Raw genomic sequence first — 26,355 nt, 5'->3', positions numbered from 1 at the left:
GGAGCTGCACCCTGTGCAGCTGGGTGGGAAGGAGGTGGTGATGGTCAGGAGGATGGCACAGATTGCATCCCATGACAGCTCTGAGCAACAGCTCCTTTCTTTGCTTGTTTGGCTTATCAGAAAGGGACTTCCGCCAGGAAAGGAAGCGGCGGCACTACTAAGACAAACGAGGCACATAAACAAGGCTGCTGCCGTGAGACTTCTCCCCTTTGCCTTCCTGCCCTCCCTCCCATCCCAGCATACCAGCCACGGGGCCAGCATTCATCACACCAAAACCAGAAGCAGATTTCCTGAACAGAAAGAGCAAGGAAGGCCAGAGGCAGAGCTAATGCTCTTAGATTGAAAGACTGATTTTTCTGTGTTGATAGCCTGCTCTGATTTTAAGCTTTCAGAAACATGATCAAAACAAGCAGAGGTTCCGGGAAACCAGGAGCTCATAACATAGAATCACAGAATCAGAGTAACATTGAGGGTGGAAAAGACCACTAAGATTGTCTAGTTCAGTTGTCTACCTATCACCAATACTGCCCACTGAGCCATGTCCTAAGTACCACATCTACACATTTCTTGAACACCTCCACCACCACATCAGTAAATCAGATCAATCAAATGCTGCTCAATCACCAAATTCTCTCTCTTTATATTTATTTATTTATTTATTGCCATTTTCCTAAAGCCATTAAGCACACTTCCACGGAGGTAGAGACCCAGGAGAGCAGAACTGGAAGTGCCTAGACACCATGCAAAGCCCTGGGAAGACAGTAACATGTATTTCAAAGCTCACTTTGTAGCCTGTGGCTGTTGATGACAGGATGAGAGACAGGATTTCCCATCTGGAATCTCCATCCCTAAGGCGGGTGGGAAAGGAGAATAATGAAGACATGGTAAAGAGATTAGACCCAGCAAAAAAACATTAGCACTCAAAGCTGGCTGGAAGATGGTTGAATTTATTCCCCTCTGTCACTCAACCAGCCTTTGTTTTTACTGTCAGGTACTCTAAAGCAGAGTACCTATTGTAAGATACCTACTTCAGCGGGGAGGTTGGGCTCGATCTCTTGAGGTTCCTCTCAACCCCTATGATTCTGTGATTATGCTTCTTATTGCATAGGGCATCACCCAGACTGCAGGCTGACTTCAGTATCTCCAGCTCCAAAAATAAAAGAGGAGGAAAATTAGCAGGACAAACATGTGCCTTTTCCACAGATAGCACCTTCACTGTAAGTCCTGCGTGCCCCTGAAGTCACAACAGGTCACACAAGAAGCATCAGAAAAACTTGGTGGACATTAAAGCCAATGCAGATCTTGGAAAGTGGGTCCTGGCCAAACAAGTGTGGATATATATACATTAATATGTGCACATATGTGTGAGCACCTTCAGAGCAGGTGTGCAGTAGTTCTTGGTGGAAGTCCCTCTGGCTGTAACAAAACCTGAGGCTTGCTGCTGGCCAGGAGGCTGCACTGGGGCTGTGTGTGCAGTGAGATAGCATCAGCCACATTCTGATTAGCATTCCAGCCACAGAGCTCTGCTCTGCATGCAAAGCACGGGAGAAAATGTGAGTGTGTAATTGCACAATTAAATGTTGCATCAATACAGCGATTCTTTCGAGGAGGAAGCCGTTCCTGATGCTTCCCTGAGGATTAAAAGATCAATGTGCATTTCTGCAGTGAATAGGATTGTGTTTGTTTTCTTTCTCTTTTTCTTAATAAAGTCAAAGTTGAACATGGAGAGAGATTGCAGATTGCTTTTTAGTGACTCACTCCTACTTCAAAACAATGCTGTATAAAGCTTGCATTCATAGCCAGCCCAAATTCCTTAATGAGCTCTGAAAGGACTCTCAAAATATTTCCTTGATTGCAGTCCGGCCACACTCTCCACTCATCCACTGACACCGCTCAAGAGGGGCAGCTGGGGTGGAACAGCTGGTGGTTTGGAAGGAAAAGAAAGGCAAAAAACTGAGATGAAAAAACCCCTCAGGTGAAACCATGACGCCAAACTATCCCTTAATCAGCACTGTGTCCCAAAGCCAGGGTTAGTCTAGATGATCTTAGTGGTCTTTTCTGACCCTAGTGATTCTATGATTCTAAGAAAATGAGCAGTGGCCAGTCCTCCGCTCCAGTTGTCTGCTCCAACACAAAAAGAGACCAAAAAGGAAGCACAAAATTTCATCAAAGACCACGCTTGTACGTCTTGAAAAACAAGCAAACAAACAAAAATCCCTCCTAAATAAAAAATAGACCTACTTAGCCTCAAACAATTTCACACATTCCCAAGACTGTCATGCAAAGGCACAGAGATGACCAGGCTTGCCCGCCCAGGGAAAGAAATCAGCACAGTGATACTGTGACATGAATGAACACAGTATGATCCTACCCCTGGTGCTCCCGCCCAAGCAAATACCCTTGGTGAAAGCAGCACGCAGAGTGAAGGGCGGAGCCAAATGCTAGCTGAAGGAGCACTACATCACAAGTGGAAACAAACGTAGCCCTCACTGGACATATGTATGCCAGATGTGGATGCCCTTTTCTCTCTTGCTCCTTGTGGAGTGAACAGTACATCACAAGAGGTAGGATCACTTATCGAGGCCACATGGCCCATATTTCACTGCAGCCCTTCAGTGGGACTCCTTGGGTTGCTAATTTTTCATTATTTCGCTCGCAGCCTGTGATTCCTCTAGAGACAACATGATACCAGTTAATACCCGCCTTCACCCACACATTAGCAGGAAAGGGGCATTCACTGCCCTGATGCAACTGGACACCATGCACGGGATGAGCAAGAGGCTCTTCTGTGCTGCAGTAAGTTTGACTCGGTCGTGGGCAGGCCAAGGAGGGAGTGAAGTTTCACACGCACACCCTAAGCATAGCCCCTCAAGGGCGTGGATGCATCATCCGTAGACAAATACTCATTCAACTGTTTAATTCTGACCTGGAAAATCTGAGGAACGGGAAAGGGAAAAAGATGAAGGGGAGCATGGGCATGATGCATCACTGATTTCCACCAGAACTGGGGCAAGGAGGGACACTGGAAGTTAGCACAACAGAAGGGGAAAACACTGGGAGCAGCAGTGGGAGAGGAATGTTGGAGCTTTCCTGTTTTGGGGACACCAGGTGTGGGATGGGGACACAACTTCACAGCTGACCCTAGCACCAGCAGAGCTACTTGGCTCTTATGAGGCACTCTGAAGAGCTGGGCAGGATGCTAATCTCTTGGCAGCTGGAGCACACTGCTGGTGCCAGCACTCTTCTGGGTACCTCAGCTAATTACCGGAAGAGCCATATCAGTTACGCATGAAAAAGGAGTGGGTGGATTTGCATACTTGATCCATAATCCACCATTAAATTCAAGTGTCATTAATGTTCGTGTGTGCTCTTTTCTGATAAAATATCCTATTTCAAAATACTCACTGGGCTAGCTCAAAGCTTGCACTTGTTTGTATCGTTACTGCTTTTCCCTGTTACACAGTCCCATTGGCAACTCTGTGCACCAAACACCTGCTGGTTTACATTCATTTATAAAAAATGGAGGAAAGAACATTCACGCTCCAGAAGATCATAGCCAGCTGGCTGACTAAGGCATTGCCTGTTCCATGGTCTCATCCTTACGTCTACAAGTGAAGGAGTCCAGACAAGGACCGAGGATGAGTTCACTGATTGATCAAGGGCTTGCAACACTTGGCTTCAGTCCCAGCAGCACTAATCCTGGATGAGCTGGGGCAGGCCAAGATAGGGATCAGAAAGTAGGTGTAAATGGTCAGTTCTCAAAACAGACACATCCCACCGGTGCGGTCGGGACTTGTGTTGCTTGATCTATCTGCAAACCATCTGGAACAGCAGTGAGGTAAGGAAGCTTGCTGAGAACATGCAGCTTGGAGAGCACTGGGGGAAAGAGCAGACAGGGAGAACTGCATGGGGCCCTCACAGGACTGAAAGGTTGGGTGATAAAATGGCACACAAAAGTCAGTGCAGATTAAACATCAATCGATGCACACGGGGAAAACTAGCCTTAAATTCAGGAATGAAATAAGGGCTTCTGATACTTATTACTACTCGAGACTTAGACCTTTGGACTAGCACAGGCAACTTATCAAAGGCATCGCTTAGTGCTCAGCTTATACAGCATTTAGGGAGTAATATGAAAGAAACTGAACCAAAGAAGCAAACATCATTATAGCACTGTATCAACACCTGGCTCACCAGGGCACTGTAGAGCACATGCAATATTTGTCCTCTCTTTTCCAAAACCTACCTGAGAAGTGGTGTAGTCTCAGAGGACAATCTGTGGCCTGGATTGGCTCCAGTCACCAGTGATAACTAAGCAGACTGAGAGTCTGCACCTCCCAGAATACATAGAAGGCCACCAGAATTTGTTGCGATCGATCTTGTACAAGGAAAGGGTTTAAACAGGCTCAAGGAGAGACAGGACAACTCTGTGGAAGAACAATCCATTGAAGATTACTAAAGAGTCGTGAACCACATTCATTCATGTCAAGAAATTCCCTGGGCTGAAAATAGTTGGAGGCTGGAAAAGTAATCAGTGAAGCATCGTGCAAGTTTTTCCCACTGTTCTTCCCTAGGCATCTTACTGTGATTTTTATTGGAGAAAAGATACTGGGTCACATTGATACATGAGTGTAATTTCCTCCTCTCAGTAAGAATCAAAACCATTATCTCCCACCATCTTACAAACCAAACAGCCTCATCTTTTCTCATTCCCTAGGAAAACAAAAAACAACTAACGGCTTTTATTCTACAATCCCTAAGTATTTCAGAGAACAAGATTAACCTAACCGTAGCTCTCGTGTTGCGCCTGGGACACTCAGGCAGGAAAGGGTAATTCTACATTTCAGGCCAAGGGAAGTTCACATGTCCTATCAAGTGACTGTTTCATGTAACACAAAGACTCAAGCCCCCATCTCTCAAGTGTGGATTTTTCCCAGACCTTTTCTTGCCAATATACAGGCCTGGTTTTTCATTTCCAGGAATATCTTGTTAGACACCTATATGTGGATATACATCTGGTCTCCTGATGCTAAAAAAAAAAGGTATAGCAGCAGAGCTTGGGTAGAAACACCAGACTGAGGGCACTCCAAGGGGAAACAATGGGACAAGGATCCCTACTGCAAGTGGTAACTTTTCCACTGAGTATCTTTAACTGCACAGCTGGCTACTGGTTAAAGTAAAAGGTACACATGCAGTACAAAAACATTTACATCTGTGATCGTGGCAACTCTTTGTTTCTTTACTCAATATCTGGAGAGTGAGATTTTTGGATACCTCAACCATGTAAAGTATGTTCTTTCTCTCCCATCTTTTTCATGGATGGGAGTTTGTACCCTAATGGGTGGTAAAGCAGCACTTATTTTAATGAAACAAGAATTCCACGAGCTGCTCTTCCAAACTCAGAGTGGAGCGTTATTAAAACACTTGGTTTGGGTGTGTTGCTGGGTAAAGACTCCTACGTACAGACTGGTTAGAAGGTGAGCAGCACTTGCTAGACAACCCGGTGACTCATCACCAAACGCATCGTTAATCATATGTTACAGCATGTCTGACTTCATAGAATACTGTAGGTGGTGAAATGATCTGTGAATGAATTCAAGGTCTTGCTAGCTTTAATGAGGTTACATCGCTTCAGACTCCAAAAGCCTCAGCTGGGCAGGAAGCTGCTGAGGGTTTGCTATAGCAACCTGGGCAAAGCTCCCAGCACACCAGGTCCCTACTCCTGGTGGTGGCTTTGGAGAATCTTTAGGCTTGGCCCTGGCTAGAGCTGCTGCTCCTTACCCATTGTGCAGCACCTATTCAGGGCTGTTTTGGGCAGAGCTGGCTTTTGCTGCCTGAAGACAAGGGGTAGAGGCCAGGTAGTCCCTGCGAGGGGAAAGAGTAAGATTTGACTAGTAAATAAAGCAAGACAAGAGGCCTGCAAGGCAGGCATATCACCTTAGCCAGCACTTGGTCTCCTCCCAGGATGACATTCATGTAAAGGACATTTTCAAGCTACGTAATCCCTGGTAAAATGAGGTACTTCTTTACCTTGAGGAAACAAACTGCACACGGATCAACCTACCAGTGTTACAGAACAAACTGTTCCTGCCCTGCAACAAGGAGCTGCAGCCAACACATTCCACCTCAAGGTGCAAAAAGTCTGGCTGTGCTATATCAAGGGCTCCAGCACCTTTTGTCTTGTAAGACCTCATAATGAGACCAAAATAAGACACATTAGGGCTAAGTCCATATGGGAAGCAAAATCGGATGCTAATACCCAAACTGACAAATGAAACACTTCACACATCAGGTGGAAGAATTTCTAGCACCTTGCTCCAAGCTCTCTGGTTGCACAACAGGCTCCTGGAAAACCACCCTTTTTCCAGCAAAGACAGACCCTTAAGGCCTGTGGTGGTTTGCTTCCATGAACAGTTTGACCTCAGAGGCATCTGCTTCAGATGAATGACTCACCCCATTTCAAGAAGCAGAAGGGTGAAACTAGTAATTAAGGGTGCAGCTTACTTGCTTGGGCAGGCTTTGTATGCTCAAATCATGAGTGGTCTCACTGTTACTATATTTAATGAACTCTCCCAATTAAGTATTTTGTTCCCTTCATCCCATAATGATGATGGTTTCTGCATGTTAAATGTAAGCCAGCAGGAAGCTGCTCTTTGTTTCACATTTGCAAGTTTACTTTGGTCTCCTTCACAGCTGGCAGGACAAACACCAGTCATGGAACTACTGAGAAACTTGGCATGAAATAATCTATTTTCAGAAACTTCTTTGGCACAGTAGAAAATAATGTACTTTTAGCCCAAATCAGTTAAGTATTAACTGAACTTTCTTGTGATTTTTAGAGCAACGAATTGAAAACAGATGTAAAGTCAAACATAACCGCAGGGTCTCCCATCCCTCTCATGCAGTAAAGTGGATTTCAGCTTTGCCACAGCCCTGAACAAGAACATGTTTTATCTGCAGCCCTGTTGCAGCGGTTGCATTTTGAGCTCATACACCTTAGCCCTTGGTTGGAGGCATTCCCCTTGGGGAGAATTTGGGAGCTGCGTTCCTTCTCTGCAACGCATTTAGTCTTGGCCCTATCACCTAGACCACCTACAGGGATGCCAATTAGCATCAGCTGCATTATGCTGAGCTCTTATTTACAGCAGCACTTGCTGGGAACCACATCTTAGGCAGCCTCATGGGCAGCCTTTCACCCAGACATACGATTATAGCAGGATTCTGCCCAGCTCACCACCAAATGGCAGCAAATGCATGCTGCCCAATGGACTCGTGGAACATTGCTGGCAAAGTATTTGTTGCTATGTTTAATTGCAAATTAGCAGCTGGAAACAAAGGAGGGGTGAGAACTGCAGGAACAACCAGTGGTCTGCAGAGATATCTGGAAACCTCAGATGAAACATTCAATGAACAAAGCAACAGCACACTGGTTTTACTGTATCCAGAAGACTTACAGTTCAAGATATCTGTTGTTACAAGAGCTAGAGGCCACATGTTTCTTTGGAAGGACATCTCAGGCAACATTTGCGTTTTACAAGGGTAGGTGTTACAGGCACCTGAAGGCAGCAAGGGGCTGTGCTGGTCAGCAGTTTGCAGGGGCAATTAATTAAGACCGGTGCTTGTAGCATCTTGGAGACCTTTAGAAGCTGGTGGCTTTCAGTGCACCAAGCAGCTCTGCATACACCAGTTGTTGAGGAACTTATTTACTTTTTGTGAAGATACTTATGGGTTTTTTTTCCGTTTTTTTTCTTTTCTTTTTCAGAAGAGGAAAAATACAACAAAACAAACTTCAAAGTGCTACTGAGAAAAAGCCTGTCGGATGCACATCTGGGGTGACTGAAGTATAGCAACCTACAGACCTGGACCTGCATGGCTCCTTTTAACAGTTCTTACATGAAGTTCTCCTTTATATACAGAGATAGACCTGATAACAGCAGCAGCTGAAAAACCAACAATTTATCTTGGGTGACAGGACACAAAGCAGGAAAAATGGGACATGAAGACCCACATGCACAGACAAGGACATGGAGCACTAAAAAGTGCCTCTGCAAAGTCCTAAAAAAAGATTGTGGCAGAAAAAAACCCTTAAACAAAACAGATCTCACACATGCAGAATCAGTCCCAGTACTAGCAGTGTAGATAGGATAGCAGCCAAAACCCATCAAAATGGCAGTTTGGTATAAAAAGCCAAGCCAGAGCATAGAGTAGAGATATGAATTAGCAGCAGGAAAGGACTTGAAATTCATTCCTCTTTAGTAAGTCATCAGATAGCACCAAACGAGGAATAGAGACAGTGTGGATTCAGCACCAACAGCTTTGTCTTTAATCCTCATTTGACACCAGGACTGGTTGCTAACCTGACCTCAGACAAAGGCAGCTTTTTACTAAATAATGCAAACTAAGTACAACTCGCTGTATTTCCAAATACAGCAAACAAACCCTGTATTTTTACTACAGTAATGACTACACTTCCCAAAATGAAAACACTAGAGCATTTGAAAACTTTAGGGATGTTCGTTCTTTTCAGTTAAAATTTGCCCTTAATTTATCCCACAGACTTAATTTTTGGAAAATCCAAATGTGACTCAAAAAAAAAAAAAAAAGAAAAAAAAAGAAAAAAAAAGAAAAAAAAAAGAGAAAGACCAATGAGCATGTGGAAAAAAAAATATCCCAGAGGAAATATCTGCCTGAGTCCCTCTGTGGATACCAACAGCCAAAAACTGATTGATCGAGCTGCAGAACCTGATCTTAGCTGGTATCTAAAGGAATAGCACATCCTGCTGGACAGAGCACCTCTGCTAAGAGTGGTTTAGCCCTGGGCTATTCACTGGAAAGTCCCAACCACGAGTGCAAGATGCAAGGAGAAAATAAAAAAGAAATGGAAAAAGATCAGGCAGGACAAGTCTCAACATGCTGAGTTTGTCCTCCGCTCTTGGCCCAGCTTACCCGCGTTGCAATTATATCCTCATTCCTCAGAGAACACAGTTCAAAGAGACAATAAAACCCTTTTTAGTCTTGCGCTTGGCAGAAACGTCACTGAAACGGAACTGAAATGACTCCTGGAGATAAGGCGACAAAGGAAGTTAAACTGTTCCCTACAGCTTGCTGCTGGGAAAATATCAGTGCAGAAATAAAAGCACTGCTGTGCTCACGACTCTTGCCTTCACCCAAGGAAGTGGGACCTACGCTGTGGTTTTAAATGGGATCGAATGTTACTGCCAAAAGATGGGTCACCCTTTGGGGGTACAAATCAATAAACACTCAGTTCAGATCCTGAGACATTTGGGTTGGAGTTCTGTAGACCACAAGATGTCTTGGGAAGGGGTCAGTTATTTGAGCAGCCACCAAAATAGGGTTCCCACTGCTTCTTCAATTCTCTCTTCAGTATAAAAAAGCCCCAGACAGGCATCTGCGATCAAGGTACAGCCTTTTCACCTTCACTGATGGGACAGACAGGACCCTAGATGCGCCCCTTCCACTCAGGAATTACAATGGCCAAGCTTTTGGTGGAAAACAGGGAGATTGAGGGCAGCGTGGGTCAGCTTAGCACAATAAACAAAGAAGGGATAGGTGAAAGGCAGAACAAAGAGCATGCTTGGCGTGGATCAACGTCTGTGAGGTGTCCAAGAGAGCACCGCCCAATCCCACTTCCCTCCCAAGTCAGATTAGCACAGATGGTGCAGGGCATAACGGTGCCCCAGGAAGCAATAAAGTAGCAAGGGAAAAATCACTGGAATTGCAGCCAGAGCTGTCTTTACCTCACCGCTTAACAGGACTAGAGGTTTTGTACCGCTGACTAAAAGCATTACACACACAACAGCCTCAGACAGTGAAATAGTCGACCGTTACAGCCCTAGACATGAATGAACAAGATAGACAGAATTAAAAGGCCCTGTAATCTATTACTAAACTGCCCAGAAATCATCAAGCAATTACGCTGTAATGTTACTAAATAGTGAAGCAATGTCTTTTTGTGTTGTTTCAAGCCTATTTCACCAAGGCTACCCTCTCCAGCAGCTCTGTACCTCTGGGAGCTCCGTGTATACCCAGAGGATGCCCTGATGCTTCACTACTGGTTTACAGTCATGCAAAAGAAACAAATTCTAGCCCTGTGGAAGACAGGCAACTTTGCTAATTATAACCAGGCTGAGCGAGAACTTTATCCCACTGGAAAGCTGCAAATACTTCAGTCTGACTCAGTTTGTGCACACTAGACTTTTTCCTCCCTTTCCCCATGTCAAGGAATTTCCAAAGCAGTCAGGAAAGGGGCATATGGATGAAGGCGGACATGAATAATCAGGGAGGGAACTTTCCAGAACAAGGCAGCAGTGTGAAAAAGTCTTTCTTCTGGGGCGACATTTGCATGACCGAGTGATGACACAAGAAGACCACAAACAAAAATGCCATTATACCCCTACGGCAGCTTTCAAAAATCTTCCAGCACTCACTCAGTCCTTCTCTTCTGTGCCAAGGCATCTCCTTTTGGGGACAGGAATTTCAGCCCCATCTGCACCAGCACTTCCCCTAACGGAGCTGGGAAAGGAACGAAAAAAAGCCATTTGATAAATGTTCTCATTCTGTACATCAGCTAACAACAGACTGAGAAAGCATCAGACAATGAAATTTATATACATGCACACAGCCTCATCCTCATTAATACATATATGTATATTAATAGACTTCCCCATTGGGGAGCTGCAACCCAGATGCCAGTCACAACCAGAATATCATAGAATCATGGTTGGAAAAGACCTCTAAGATCATCTAGTCCAACTGTCCATGTACTACCAATATTGTCCACTAAACTGTGCCTTAAGTATCACATCTCCATGTTGCTCGAACACCTTCAGAAATGGTGACTCCACCACCTCCTTGGCAGCCTGTTCCAATGCTTCACCACTCTTTTGGAGAAGTCTTTCCTAACCCGAACCTCTCCAGTGCAACCTGAGGCCATTCCCTCTAGTCCAATAGCTAGTTACAAGAGGCCAACACAGCACTCAAGGTGCAGCCTCACCAGTGCTGAGGACAGCTTGTCAATCAGCACCTATTTCTGACAAAAGTCAGAATGCTGCTGGTCTTCTTGGCCATGTGGGCACACTGCTGGGTCATATTCAGCTGAACATCAGCCAACACCCTCAGATCCTTTTCTTCCAAGCAGCTTTCCAGCTACTCTGCCTCAAGCCTGTAGCATTGCATGGGGTTGCTGAGACCAAAGTGCAGGACCTAGCACTTAGTCTTGTTGAACTTCACCCCATTGCCCTCATGAGTGCCTGTGCTTACAAGGCTTCATACATGCCACGTTTACTATCCTAGAGACTTGGTAGGACTGACAGGCACAATATCTGCTATGGCATGACGGGTTAAAAGCTGAGCAGAGCTGGGGGAGAGAAACCTGTTTGCAGAGGACCACCATCAGTGGGGGGCTGGACCCACCTCCAAGAGAGAAGGCACCAGCTTAGAGCAGTGGCATGGAAAAAAGGTACAAAGCAGTATTGCTATAAAGCAGAAAGAAGAGGAAATAGAAACATATTATGTCCCTGAAAGAGCAGAACTGAGGCACTGAGAGTTGTGTTAATATAGAAAGCCAAGCAACAGGGCCAGTGTGGAAAGTGACAGATTGCTTTTTCAAAGACCTGAGAAAACCATATTCTGGCTGAAGAACAAAAATCTATTTAAAAATAAATTAAATTGATACTTGAGAGCTGTTTGAGCAAGAGTTGGACAAGATGGATCCAGAGGTCCTTTCCCACCTCAACCACTCTGTGGTTCAGTGAAATGCAGCCAAAGAAACCAGGGCACATCTTCAAGAAGGCATCCGAAATGTTACAGGTACCACTGGACTTGTGCTGGAAACCCAGCTGAGAGCTAACCATAAATGCCTTGGAGACCCTGGACAAAGCCCTTTGTTCTGTGGGTCATTCATCATGACGCAGAGGGCTGAGTGGTGATGCAAAGCAGGCAGGTTCAGCCCTGCTGTGGAAAAGCAGCTGGGGACGTCCAGAGCTGCAGAGCAGGCACTGCAGGAACGATGGTGCTGGACCAAACCCAGCCTCTGGAGCCCCAGGGGGTATGCTCAGCCGCTGGGAGCAGGGAAACCATTTCTCACCAGCATAGGAAGCCAAGCACTTGGCAACAAGCGAGACAGCCCTCCCCAAACTCCAGTTACGCAAACAGCTGCCTTCTGCCGGGTTTCAACATGCTCTGCTGCTCCAAAAATAATTTCCTGCTTGATTTGATACCATTAGCAGGAGCACAGGGCACAGCATGAATGGTCATGCTGCCTCATGCTAGATCCAGCTAGCCAATGGCTTCTAGAGAAAGCCCTGATTACTTCTTCTGTTTTGTTTGTTTTCAGCAGACAGGAACAAGTACTCAGGAGGGAAAGGTAATAAGGGATGTAATAAGTCCTCTCCTCTTTCTCTGTAGAAAGTTTTGACGCAAACCTGGACAAAAGCACCTGCCACCTCAGTCTGTCCCCCTGGCTCCTTCCTATAGCTGAGATTTCCCAGCTCTCACAGCTCTAACTCTCACTTATGGCACATTACCAAAACTCCACAGCCAAGCAGCAGTCAGCACCAGCAAAGTTCAGTGACAATGTCAGTGCTTACTAGGCGATCATGAGCAGTGCCAGAGCTGCCAGGGTTCCCCAGTAGCATGAGGACCCAAAAGTGAACATCACAGCATATTTCACTCCCCACTTGGTGCCTCTTTTGAGGCTTGCAGGAAAAATCCCAGCCCAGCTCAGTGCTTTGGGAACAGCAATTCCAGTTCCGAGTCGGATTAGAATTTGGATAGCAAATTTGGTCCTGTGGTGTACTGGATTTCCTCTTCCCTGTTCCCAGCCATCTGATGTTCCTTTCCAAGGAGCAGCACAGGACCTGCCCTGGGGAGACTCCTCCAGGGCCTTGCACCAGTAGTACTTTGGAAACCTCAAGAAATACAGTTAACCAATACCCAGCACATCATTATCACACTGCATGCCCTGAGTACAGGGAGTGCAACAATGTGATGCCCCAATCCTGGTGTTCAGTACTCCTGAGCTTGCACAGGCATAAGCTACTATTTTCCAAATTTAGCTGAGGGAATGTTCAGTAAAGAAATGAAGCAGCAAAAATAAAACCTGAAGCTGCTGCAAAATGGTATACAGAAGCTTATAGCAGATCAGCAAAACCACAGGCATGTTAAGGTTGAACAGAGTGCATGCCAGCATGAAGAGGGAACTCCCTAGCAGAGTCTGAAATTCCATTTCAACCTCTATGGCATTTTCCAATATTACCTGGCTGAGAAGAAAAGTTCATTGACAGCATCAGCCAAGTGGTTTTTTGCTGCCCTTCTTCTCCTATTCTTTGAAATAAAGGTATGCAACAGAACCTGTTTACGCTTACACAATTAAAGCCCAAAGGACCACAAGTGACCATTTTGACTTATTCTAACCACACATCTTTCTTTCCACAGTTATTTTTTAAGCCGCGCATTGGGTTATGAAAGATTCTCCTATACTACAATTTGAAGAAAATTAGGTGTGAAAAACCTACCACTGCTTCTGGGGAGCTTGGACATAAACTAAAGTCCCACCTCCAGCTCCACACAGGACAGTTCTCAAGCAGGATGGCCCTGGCTTCCATATTTGAGGAAAAATACACCTCTGAGCTGCCCCAAAAGCCAAGTGGGACCTCTCCTGTCACTGTGAGGAACAAAGAGATTAAAGCTGGGGAGAAGGTGGCTCTGCAGCTGCTGGGGACCTAGGCCAGGTGAAGGACAGGGCCGGTGGGAAGGGCTGGAGCTGATTTCCATGCTCAACTGACCCAATGTCTGCAGCTGCTGCTGCTCCCATCGCTCCAGGAAAGGGAGATAGGCAGCCATTCAGCTTTTCCAGACAGAGCACAATTTCTGTTTACAGCCTCTGGGCTAGGCTTTTCAAAAGCAGGAGCTGAGTGTCTATTCTTGCGGGAAACCAGGTGTGTAAACAGTTCAATTAATATATCCAGCACACTGAGCTCTATCTAGCACTGCAAAGAAGGCTAGTGGAGACAAGCCAAAAGCTCAGGAAGGAAAATACTTTTAAATAATATGCCTAATTAGAGATGGGCCCAAGCCAGAAGTCTGTACTTGAACACCTGGAAGAGCCCTGGGGAGCAGAAATGTAACCTGAACCCAGATCCACATTTTCTAACTCTCCCATCCCAATGACCAGAAAGCCAGCCCCCAACTCCAGTCTCACAGGGATCTCCAGCAGCCAAAGTTTTGAGCTACAGCTTTCTGCTTTCAATCAGACCATGGTCCAGTCACTGCCTCATGTCCCTCTCACTCAACCCTATGCTGTGCTCTCAGTTCCAGTCATTGCCCAGTTCTGGCCAAAACAAAAAGCCCGAACCAACCAAAGGTCAAGCAGCTGCACTCACATCTGCAAGCCAAAAATCATCAGTGGCCTTCAGTTTCATGCCAGAGGCCCAGAATTAGGGCTCGTTTAAGAGGCATGACCTCCACAGTGGGGAAAGTCCCACCATACCATGTACAAGACCTCACAGATGGCAGACTGGTCTCTTTCTCCTGCTTCCTCCCCCTCATCAGAGCTAACCAGGGTGGAGAGCTGCTGTAACTCATAGAATCACAGGATAGTTTGAGTTGGAAGGGACTCTTAAAGGCCACCCAGTCCTGCAATGTACAGGGACACCAACAGCTACATCAGGTGCTCAGAGCCCCATCCAGCCTGACCTTGAGTGTCTCCAGGACTGGGGCATCCATCACCTCTCTGACACGCTCCCATCTCTTCATAACGCAATCTCATTTGGCCCTCTCTTTGGAGGTGGGCCCCATCCCCACCAAACCTCCCTGCCACCACATGCCATGCACTTCAGGCAGCTACACCAGCCTGACTAAACATTTACTTTTGGATGGCTCACTTCCAAAGTCCAGAAATAGATTATCACCCACAATTACAAAGTGCCTGGGTGTGCCATGAAATCAATTCCTTGCCCCTTTATAGCGTGCCATTTGCATTCCAGTGCTTTACACTTCACACTGCTTCGCCGAGCTCGCTGCAGCTCCCATCCCACAGACCTGCACATATGCAAGGCATACGTACTATTGTGAATTCTTCCATGCCACAGCCAAAACTCAATTTCAAAAATCATAAAACAATGAAAAAAATATAATACAGACTCCATATAAAAGTATGAGAAAACCTTTATGAATCCTTGGAAGGCCTGGAGACTCCACCTGAGGGATGCTTGTCACGAATCACCCAGGCAAAAGCAGAATGATGCAACTTTTGGTAGGGCAGGCAGATTATAATCAGGCAATTAGACATCAGGCTGTGAAATCAATCACATGTAATGAAAGTGCATGTGGGCACAGTGTGAGGTGCCAAGCCTGCTGTCACCAGCACCACTGTGAAAATACGTTGCATGTCAGTACAGACTCCTCAGGTTACCCTATGGGCATCCTTCACCAAATGATTTCAAGATGTCTTTTCTAGACATCAGTAGGTCCATCTAGAAATAGATATCTTCCAGCAATGAACAGTAATCCCTAGAAGCGATAGGAAAAGAAACAATGGCTTTAAGTTGGGAACCAGGAGTGGTTCAGTTTGGATATTAGGGAAAATTTATCCTCAGAAGGAGTGGTGATGCACTGGCACAAGCTGCCCGGGGAGGTGGTGGAGTCACTGTCCCTGGAAGTGTTCAAGAACCACGGAAATGTGGAATGAGGGACATGGCTAGGAGACAATACTGGTGGTAAGTGGATGGTTAGACCAAATAATCTTAGAGGTCTTTTCCAGTTTTAACAGTTCTATGAAGACTGGGAAATATCCAGCATTCTCCATTACCTAAAATCCAATTTTGTCTGTACAAAAGAAGGAGGGGAAGATACCCAACCAACGTAGACAGCAGATAATCTGGTACACAGCTTTATGTCAGGAAAGAGCCTTTCTATGCTTATATGGGAGGCGAATCTGATGCACAAACCTTCCACTCTTCTCAGATTTAATAACCATTAGTGTCTTTGCTTCCACCCTTTTAAAATCTGAACTTCTAAGAATCTGGACTCCCACAAGCATTTCTCACAAGCTCCTAGATAGCTTTTCCAAGGGCATTTATAATCATGCTTTTGGTTTGTTTGTTTTTAAATTGTATTATTTTTTAAAGAAATATTGTGCAGAAATCTCATAGGGTTTTTAAAGTTTCATTCCTTCCTCTACAAGTTTCTTCACCCAGAGCTTGATTCTAAACCTAACTGAAAGGAACCTTTCCAATGACTTCAGTAAGTCTCAGATCATATTCTCCAGGTTTAAAGAGAAATGAAGCAAATCCCATAAAAATAGAGATGATGCAGATTGTGGAAGAGTTTAAGAGTTGGGTCTCATAAAGCAGCTAATCCAAGAATTTCATCTTAGGATATCAGGGAATAAAGGAATACCTGTTGAAACTGAAAAAATAACACTGCATACAGACCACAAAGGATTAGATGTATAAAGCCATCACCATCAAGAAGAATACATTAAAGCTGAGGCAATACTTGCTGCTATAACAAACAAGCAGAAGAAAAAAAAAAGTCCAGATGCTCAAAAATATGTTTTTACATCTTGAACCCATACTACAAGAAACGAACCAGATTTCCACCTGTACTGAATTCTCTTATTCAGAGAATCAGAAAGATGTCATTTCTGGACTGGAAGGCGCTGGAAACTCCTTTTCCTTTGGTTGCAATAATGTACAGTTTGCCAATGTGAAGGGACAAGTCCCAGCAAGCTGGGTGAGCTGGAGATGGCCAACACAAGCCTCCTGTGCCTTCTGGCAGTGCTCTGTGCCAGGATGCTTTGCATACCTTCGTCTCTGCTGCTGGTGGAGCGGCTGTGAGCAGGGTTTCACAAGGAGCTTGCCATGAAATTAAAGCCCTGGGTGGGGCCACGGAAGCTAGTACAGTTCATGCCCAGGTCACAGCACTTTTATTTCCCTCTGAGCATGCCTGACCTTCACCTGCAGTGGCCCAGCACACACAAGAGGGTGCTGCACCTCCTGTCCATCTTGGCAGCTTGCCGTTTGCCACATCCACTTGGCCAAAGGTTTAACACCCAAACCCAAGCTTCTCCAAAAGGCTGCGTTTCTAGTCGTCCTATACAGCAGCTTTATTTCAAGGAAACAGGAACAAGCTTCTCCTTCCCTTCACTGGGAATAAAGGTTCATCTATGCTACTTCTGCCCAACCTCAGCCACTCAGTTCTCCCAACCTGCTGCTCCAGAGGCCCTGCCAGATCTAAAAGCATTAAGTCTTTCCCCACAGACCTCATCCCTCTGCTCCCTGAGCCAGTGGTCACAGCTCACAAACCCCAGTTCTTCTCAACCCATCCTTCCTATTCCAACCCCGCACATTCATCTCAACCTTTCATTCCCTCCCTGTCTGACACCCCTTCCCACACATCCTTCCTGCCCTGAGATCCCAACTCTCCCACCAGAGAGTTGGGTCATTCACCAGGGCAGGTCAGAACTCAATGTAAGCATGACCCTTGGAGTCCGTAGGATTAGGAGATGGAAAGGAGAGAGCAGTCCATATTGATGCATTCACACATGACTTGAGGAAGGTTGTACCATCCCACAGAGCCCTCCAGGTGCACCCAAACTCCTGCTGGGCTCACCCCTGCTCTTCAGACTCCTCTGGTGGTCCCATCTATATCAAACTTCATGACTGACAGAGATTCCTGTTTATCTTTTTCCTGCTGCTTTTTTGAAATAGCAAAATACTGGTGCACACTTCTGATAAACAATAAAAAGAAGGAACATCCCAAAAATGGGATGTCAGCTGTGCTCCCAAAGGCTCTGCCTGCTCAGGAAAGGATACAACCAGAAAAACTGGCTATGTTCCCCCCAAGGTAGGGGATATTTGCATGAACATATCTCATGATGTAAAGAGTCTGCACCCCAAAGGCTGTGTAATCCAAATAGCGGTACAGAATATGTATTAGAGAAGGAGGGGAAAAACATTTCACTGCCCTCATTCTGTGCCTGAGGAACACCACTGCAGAAGGAGGGGACAGCTTACGTCACAGGAAAACTGCAGCAGAGCCAAATCCCACTTCAGGGACTTAACCTCAGCCTATTCTGCGTTTAGTGTTGACAAAGAAAACAGTATTTCCCTGGCTTTCAATCCTAAGCGATACTGCTGGATTTGCTGCCTGGTTATGAAACATTCCAGGAGTGGGAAGAGCGGATGAAGCTCCAGTGAGTCATGAGCAGACGCTGCCTCACTGTCCAACCAGTGTGATCAGGGTCACCTCCTGCCCTCTGTGCTGCCTCTCTGTTGAGATCAGGCCCAAAATACCTTGGTGCCCTTCCACAGCATTCTGTTGTTTTGTTCCCTCTCAACATAGCCTCGCAGGAAACCAGCTCACATCCCAGTCACCAGGCCCAGAAGTCTGGCACACACTTCCCTGAGCTGTTTCAGACACGTTTCCTGAGAAGAAACATCCCATTCCTCTCTGTTAGCCACTTAGTGCCTGAACAGCAGATTTTGATGTAGATGCCTCCGTTGTAGATGTCTAAGATTAAGTGAACTCCACCAAAAGTGCATGGAGGCAATTCCTCATGTTCAGGAACAGGTTAAGCAAGTCATCAGGCATAGAAAGCTGAGCTGTAGCAGATGGATAGGAGGAGCAGCTCAGACCTCAGCCTTGATCCAACAAATTCTGAGGGGATGAGGTGCAGGATTCTCTGTCCAGGAGTGTTTAACATGGACTGTATAGACAGTTTTTGGGACAGTGGTTTCCAAAGCTGAAACTGTCACCATGCAGAGTAAATGAGAAGAAACAGCTTGAATCTTCTGGCCCTCTTTTTTTTTTTTCCTATTTATTTCTGCACCTTCTCTAATCCATCAGCTCCCTGACCGACAGACAATTTCTTATTCCCCTCTCATCTCTCCTACACACTCCAGAGCCCGACTTACAGAAGCAGATACTGCAGCTCAGGCACCTCCCTCTCCCCAGAGCCCCTTGACACAAAGGACAAAGCAAGGCCTGAGCCAACGTCACCAGTCAACATCATTCCAGGCAGGGGAATGCCACGGTTTCTTCTGGAAGGGAGCAGGAGCAACTCTGGGCAGCAGAATGCCTGGCTTTGTGCAGGAGCAGAACTCAACCCCCTCAATCCTCTGTCGCACTCCCATCTGCCTTCCCAGCTCCCAACCTTCAGCCCTTTCAACGCCCACAGTCTTTCCACTCAGCCACTAGGCAATGAGAAATTCCCTGCCAGAGGACACGGTTCAAATGGATTATTGAAAAGAAACGCAATTCCCTACTCTGGGTGAACAAGCTCCTTCTTTTCCCCTTGAGGGAGAAGGGTAATAGCACAGCCACGAAGGGAAGTAAAAAACCCAACCATCCCCAAAGCCTGTTATAATATTAAATAAGAGACCAAAGGGATTTGGCCAGGAAAATCCCAAGTTCAAAAGAATAATTGCTCCGAGAGATTTAAGCCTAAAGCTGAGTCACTAAAATGAAGAAACGCCTCCTTGTCCATAGAAAGCAAACAAATCTTGGGTCGTGCTGCAAAGCTTCCGTATGTCCTTGTTAGAAAGAAAGAAGAAAGGAGCCAAATGCAATTAATCTTGGGCTTAGAAGAAAGGATGAAATCTCTGTAATTAACTACCTTAGGCTCATCTTTCCACTTTTGAAAACTAATCCAGTCTCCTTCTCTCACCCTTCACCTGCAGCACTGACACAAAAGCATGCTACAAGCACACGGTCACCTCTCCCGTGGTACAAACACATCTGCTGCAGCTTTCCAACGAGTACCCAGAGCAGGGTGACCTTTGCACAGCACAGAGCTGCTTTTCTCAGCCTCTTCTGTGGCTGGGCTGCAATGGAGTGTGCAGACTCCCCAATAACCTGAAGACCTCAGGTGAACTACAGGCGTTAGTTTCAAGCTAGGTATTATATCTGCTATCCTAATCCAGCTGTCAAATGACCAGAAAGAATCAATTAAAAAGCACATAAACATGACAACACTTCCCAAACAATGATCACAAGCAGCTGTAATTTTAACTAATTGCTGTATGTCTGATCCTCAGGTGGTTTAAATCTGTCTGACCATGCTGCCCACAGAAAACTCATTCTCCACAGCTGCATGCAGTTCGTTCAGAGGTGAGAGGGCAGGGCTACGTACTAAGAGTAAGGCCTTCAAAAATTATATTTAAGCCAAATGGCAAACAGCTCTTCCATTTGCAAAAGGCAGAACTATATTTTACAAGATTATTTATTTGCTATAGCTTCATTCTAAGCTTTGAAAAATGGGGGGAAAAACACAGTACTTCAGAGAAGAGGAGAGGCTGGAGTTGGTGGCTACAGCTGAGGAGCAGAGGTCTGGATCTGACATCCAAAAAGGCCCACACAAATCAGAACAAGCCATTCATCTTCCTTCTTGGGGCTCCCTCAGTAAATAAGTCGATAAATATTAGTCTAACAATGAAAACAATAACAGACCAGCTCTTTAGGTCAAGTACATCAGTGGTAAATACAATACAGTGGAATAATAGCAAAATGACATCAGCTGAGGAACCAAGAATGACTTCTACCCCCTCTCTTGTATACAAACCACTACTAACACATGAATAACGCTGTCAACAGTCTGGGAACGCTTTGTAGTGAGGCAGGGTAAAGAATGCCATGTGGACAGAAATCTTTAGCTTTGCTCATCTGTGACGTGGCAGAAATATTTATTTTCAAAGTCAATTGGGGCATTTTTCTATGAGAAAGGGAAGTGATTACGCAGCTCCAAGTACGGCTGGAGTCTTCCTGTCCTGGTATGGGAAACTGGGAGGGATGCACCAACAAGGACAACGATCCCTAGGCGTATCCCTCACATGACACCCACTCCTTTCCCTCCAGGACAATGTCACAGACACAGCCAGAGGCCATCGGTGATGCTCCGGGGGCTGTTCGGTGGCACATCACAGAAACGCCCTGCCAACACACTGAGGTTTGTCCCTTTTAAACGGGAATTCCTACAGTCCTGCCGGTGGGACGCACAGATCCTCATGGGAAACACGGAATAGGGCTGGCCGACAGGCTCCGTTCCCAGTTCCGCTATGGGATGACAGGAGCAGCCCCCAAGGACACCGCCGTGGGATTCTCCACGGCCACGCATGAACTGCGGGCTGAAGCTGCCCTCCGCAGGACGCACGGACGCGGATGAGACATCATTCTTAGTGACATCACCGTATCTGCAGTACGAGCCGACGGTGACACCTAGCGGGCACAGCGACCTGCTGGGCACGGATGCTTCCGAGACAAGCGAGACGCCTGGAAACCAGCTTCCAGCAGATATGGGTACCTCCGTATATATTTCAGCCCCTTCACCCTACACAGCAGGACAGCTGTAATACTAGCAGAGGTTGAAAAATAAATGACTTCCATGCTAAAACGAGTCTGCCAGTAAATTAAATACAACCAGGAATTTTCTATTGCAGCACATCAAAGGAGACAGCCTACTACAATGTACCAGGCAGTAGAAAGCATATAGAAAAGCAGCAGACGTGCTTTGGCCTCCTCCATCTCTTTCCCTCCACATCCCAGCCTTGCTTTCCCTTTTCCCAATATCTTTCTTCACACTGAGCATCCCTCCAAGCACATCAGTCTCTGCAAGAGTTTCACATTGACTCAGGTTTCCATTTCAATTGTACAACACCCAGAGAGGCAGGCTATGCAGTGCGTGCTGCTTTTCAGCATTCATAGCTCCAGAGAACAAGAAGATGGGAGACAGCCTCTGTTTCTCACTTCAACCTCTTTCCATACACATCTTTGCTACTATTAAAATTAATACTTAAGTAGGCAAAAGATTCCATGATACTTAATAATGCTTAAGTAGGCAAAAGTCTCCATTAAAAACACAGCAAGTAGTTCTTAGCAGCATGGAGAGCAAATACTGAGCTCTGGGGTGAACCTCTACTGCCACCAGCATGACAAGGAGAAGTCTACAGCTGAGTTACTCAACGCAAATGTTATTCACAATGGAACACAGAGATGCCTTTCAGCAGGGGTCAGGTTTGAAGCATTCTTTGTCTAATCGGCCCTAAAAGCTGCTAGTACAAGTTAGAGAAGCCTTTTAGCCACTCTGAATCCTATCAGCTTCCTTCACGTTGCAAGCAAGGACATACCAAACAAGCAGATCACTCACCCAAATTTGGTGGAGAGGACCCCTCCCAGGGCAGAGCCAGCAATGATTCCTATTCCAAAGCAAAGACCCAGCTTCCCTAAGGCAGCAGCACGTTCAGAAGGAGCAGTCATGTCTGTAATAACCTTCTGAGCACCTGGAAGGAAACAACCACTTGAAAGAAGCCTGCTGCAGTGTCTGAGCAGTGCGTACAAGCTTATGGGCTACAGAATCTTTAAGTTTGGAAAAGATCTCAAAGAAACTCAACGCCCAACCATTCCCACCATGCCCCCACTGACTATGTCCCTGAGTGCCACATCTCCACAGCCCTTAAACTCTTCCAGGGATGGTGACTCAACCACCTCCCTGGGTAGCTCACACCAGTGTATCATTAGCACCTGCCACAAAACTACCCTTGAAGCCTTATGCTCATGCACAACACCGGAACGAATTAATGCAGGAAGCGACACTCCAACCCTTTCACAAGCACAAAAAAAGAACTCCAGCAATAAAAAACAATTTAGGAAGTCCCTCAGACCCAGCCGACCTTACCTGGCAATACATGCATGAACACTGATGGCAGCCTGGAGAGGAAAAGGATGGGAACACTGGTGGACATGGACAGGAGCAGGAAGAAGGCACTTGCAGATGCACAGGAAAGAGTTAAGGCAGCTCGGTTACCAAACTGATCTGCAAACCTAGAGCAGAATTGGTGAGAGGCTGTCAGAAGTGGGATTTTGCAGGACCATTCAGGGGGATTATGCTGTTAATCAACTTTAGCCACCTTCACTGTTCCCCTGCAAGAGCTGATGGGGGCTTCCAGGAGTGAGTTTACTTTACAACTCTGAGTCTGTTCAGACCAAGGGATCAGGCTAGCTATTTTTTTTAGTCCAGATTCAGTGATAACTGAAGCTGTTCCAGTTTATTTCTAGATGATGTTCAAAGCATCAAGGAAAAATAGAAAAACACACTTGGCACCTGAAGCCTGAACAAAGCAGTTTTACATGCAGGAAAACCTTTTCTCCTCAAACTTACACCAAAAATTTTGGCTTCAATCCAGCAACATACACCTCCAGACCCAATGGGAAGCCACACACATATGAATCTTTTCCTTTTCCCATTCCCTTCAAGTGCCTTTCCTGGACAGCAGAGGAAAAACAGATATTGGATGTAGCAGGTACAGACCAGAATCCCACGAAGAGAAACTGAAGCATACAGCAGCACCTTATCCATATATCACTGCTGATCAGCAGCAGGGCTAAGGAGAAAAGCTAGCTTCGATCAGCCTCATGTGAGTTTCCAATCACTGGACCACACTGCTTGTTCAAGTTTTTCTGCCTTTTGGGAGTAGGCTCCCCAGTCACTCCAGGATTTTTCTTGCCATTTACACTTCATTAGGAACAGGAGCTCACGTCTCATAAGACAGGCAGAAAACCTGAGTATTTTCCTACTCTTTTCCTCTTTCTGTAGATGAGCCTGTAGATAGAGCAGTTCTTAAAAATGCACCTAAACTCAAAGGAATTTTAACTTTGTATTAAACTCTGACATAAATTCAGGGAGATGTGGACGTAGAAAAAACATGACCTGTAGTCTTTTCATTGACAGCTCTACTTAATGTGAATAAATAACCATTTTTTCTCCCAGGTTCCCCAGTCAGAGCACATTTCTAAGGTTACAAGTGGCTATAAAATGCTTGCAAGATTAAGCCACTTAGGACCTAGGCTCTGAGGGCTCTGACAGCTTAAGCCTGTTCCCAGTATATTGTTACACATAAATGTGTGCCATTAAAACATAGTTATGCAAACATAAAGGCTGCTTCTATGCTGCAGTATTTCTAATTAGAGTGTATTTATTCTCCCCATGGTCCATTATGAAATCTTCAAACATTTCAGCAGAACCACAAAACAGAACTAAACTTTCTATTGTTATTATTAAAAAGTAAAAGATTGGCCCTTTTCAGCCATGAAAAGGGTAATGAGTATTGTTCTCACCTGCCAAAAACGGGGCCTCCCACGAGCTGGAGGACACCAAAGGTTGTCTGGAGGTACCCAAACCCCACCGAGTCCAAACCCAGGTTCTTTGCCAAGTACTAAAGAAAGAAAAATACAAAAAGCAATGGGTCATGGGAAATGAAACATGCTACATTTCTGAATAAAGAGCTTCACATCTGCATGTAGAGGACCAGAGCTCCAGACTCTGAAAGGAATTGCTTCCTTCAGCTTCTTCTACCTACAGACAAAATCTTTATCATAGAATCATTAAGGTTGGAAAAGATCTCCAAGACCACTGAGTCCAGCCATGAATGCATCATACCATGTCTGCTGGACCGTGGCCCCTCAGTGCCATACCTCCACATCTCTCAAACATCTTTGGAAACTGTGACCCCTCCACCTGCCTGGGCAGCCTGCATCAGCACCTCAACTTTGTCTCAGAGAGGCTAGTGAATAAATACAGTGCCTGTGGCCTACACCATCTACTGAGGAAAATCAGCAGGATGTGATCAAGCTAATCAATTTTGCACCAGGTGACAAATCAGAATCACTTCTCACACTCATGGTCCAACACAGGCTCTAAGAGTCAGATTTTGCCAGTGGGGATGGGGTATTAAACAGCCTTCAAAAAAAAGAACAGAGCAAGCCCAAAAGAGCAGCTTTCACTAAAGGCAAGAAGTGCTGTGCCCACTAATGCATACTCACAGGCATGACTCCAAACTGCATGAACAGGAAGGTCAGCTCCAGGGTTACTATCAGGTAGGCAGCAAGGATCACCCGGCCCCTTCTGACCTCTCCTGAGGCATTGCTCTGCCCCCAACTCTCACTCTTCATTCTTCCGACTCCTTCTTCACCCTCTGGACTGTCTTTTCTGCTCACGATGCTCATGGAGTGACTTATGAAATAGGACGTGAAGGTGTGTTCCAGCTGGGAATGCAGAGCGTACAAAAGGTGCAAAAGCTGTGTTTGCAGTTCAAAGCTTAACAGCATAAAGATGCTGAGTCACCATGCCAGGGATTGTCTTTACTTTTCCTTCTCTCCTCCCCTTTCATCAGGCTAGGATGGGAGGCAACCACTAGCTGAGCCCGATCTCACTGCTCAGCCTTGTCCTGGTGGACTTGCTGCTTGGAGGGCCATGCGGAGACCAGCTTGGAAACGATAGCAGTGACAAACTGGACATTGCCCCATGCAAGAACACGTGGCAAACTCTTCAGATCCTTAACTCCTTCCCTTCTTTCACTTTTGTCTTTGTTTCAGCTGGGACAGAACTGTTTCCTTCAGAGCACCCGGTGCAGTGCTATCTTTTAGTTCTAGGAGAAAAACTACGTTGACAACACACCAGTGTTTATAGTTGCTGCTAAGAAGCATTGTACAGAGCCAAGACCCAAAGAGCTGGGAGGAAACATTGCCTCTGGTAGCCCAGAGAAGACAACTGTTTTCATTCTTCATTAAAATAATACTGATTTTAGTTTTGGAGGTTACAAACATAGCTTACAGCAAAGCAACTATCTTCATGTCCTCATGCTTCTTGCAGTAAGTTTATGTCACCTCTGACCAAATGCCAATCCTACATGCAATTACCACTGCCCTCACCACAATCTCCACTTGAACCCTTTTTTCCCCTACACCAGGTGCTGCAAATTGAGATTACCTGAGCTATGAAGTTCTTACATGTAACTCTACTAAGACTACAGATTAATAGCCAAAGCCAAAACAGAAACAAAAAAGTATCAAATCCACACAAATCAGGAGGCTGACTGCAAACCGAGGAATTAAAAAAAAAAAAAACAAAAAAAAACTTCCTTTGTCTTTTTTGTTTGATTGGTCTTTGTTTGTTTGCTTGCCTGGGACTTTGTTTCCTTGTTTGTCTGCTCTCAGTTTTATTTGTTTGCTCATCTGCTGAAGCCTGGATGTCTGGTTGAGCATTATCTTTATTTTAAAGAGGAACAGAAAACAGTAATTGCAGCACCCTGGATTTGTAGATTATGGGGATCTTGGTGGGAAGAGGTCTCAGGAGATACTGTCTTCCTTTCTGTTTGAACACACCAGCTCAGCTGTGGTTTTCCTTAGGCCAGCTTTGAAAACACCCAGGGAAAGAGATTTGCCACTTTTGCTAAGTGAGGGATTTTTGCAGCCAGTGGCCACTGTTCCTTGGGGTATCTGTTTCCACCATCAAGATGCATTTGGCTGGATCACATCCAAGCCCTTAGGGCAGCTGCAAGC

The 26,355-nt window shown here is 45.7% G+C and overlaps 1 protein-coding gene across 1 annotated transcript in view; it reads right to left on the bottom strand.

Moving 5' to 3' along the window:
- SLC22A18 (solute carrier family 22 member 18) overlaps window positions 1-25,312 on the bottom strand; it is a 51,673-nt gene extending 26,361 nt beyond the window's left edge. The window contains 5 exon segments of the mRNA XM_065755214.1: window positions 22,166-22,298; window positions 22,694-22,839; window positions 24,133-24,230; window positions 24,838-25,033; window positions 25,035-25,312. Coding sequence (XP_065611286.1) covers window positions 22,166-22,298; window positions 22,694-22,839; window positions 24,133-24,230; window positions 24,838-25,033; window positions 25,035-25,312 — 851 coding nt within the window.
- Window positions 25,313-26,355: the final 1,043 nt, after the last annotated feature.

The sequence above is a fragment of the Cyrtonyx montezumae genome, unplaced genomic scaffold (genome assembly GCF_038088225.1).
Source record: "Cyrtonyx montezumae isolate F1298 unplaced genomic scaffold, pur_monq_1.0 scaffold_10, whole genome shotgun sequence".
NCBI classification, from domain to species: domain Eukaryota; kingdom Metazoa; phylum Chordata; class Aves; order Galliformes; family Odontophoridae; genus Cyrtonyx; species Cyrtonyx montezumae.
Note: the sequence above shows the minus strand (reverse complement) of the source record. Positions and strands in the feature narration are given on the sequence as shown.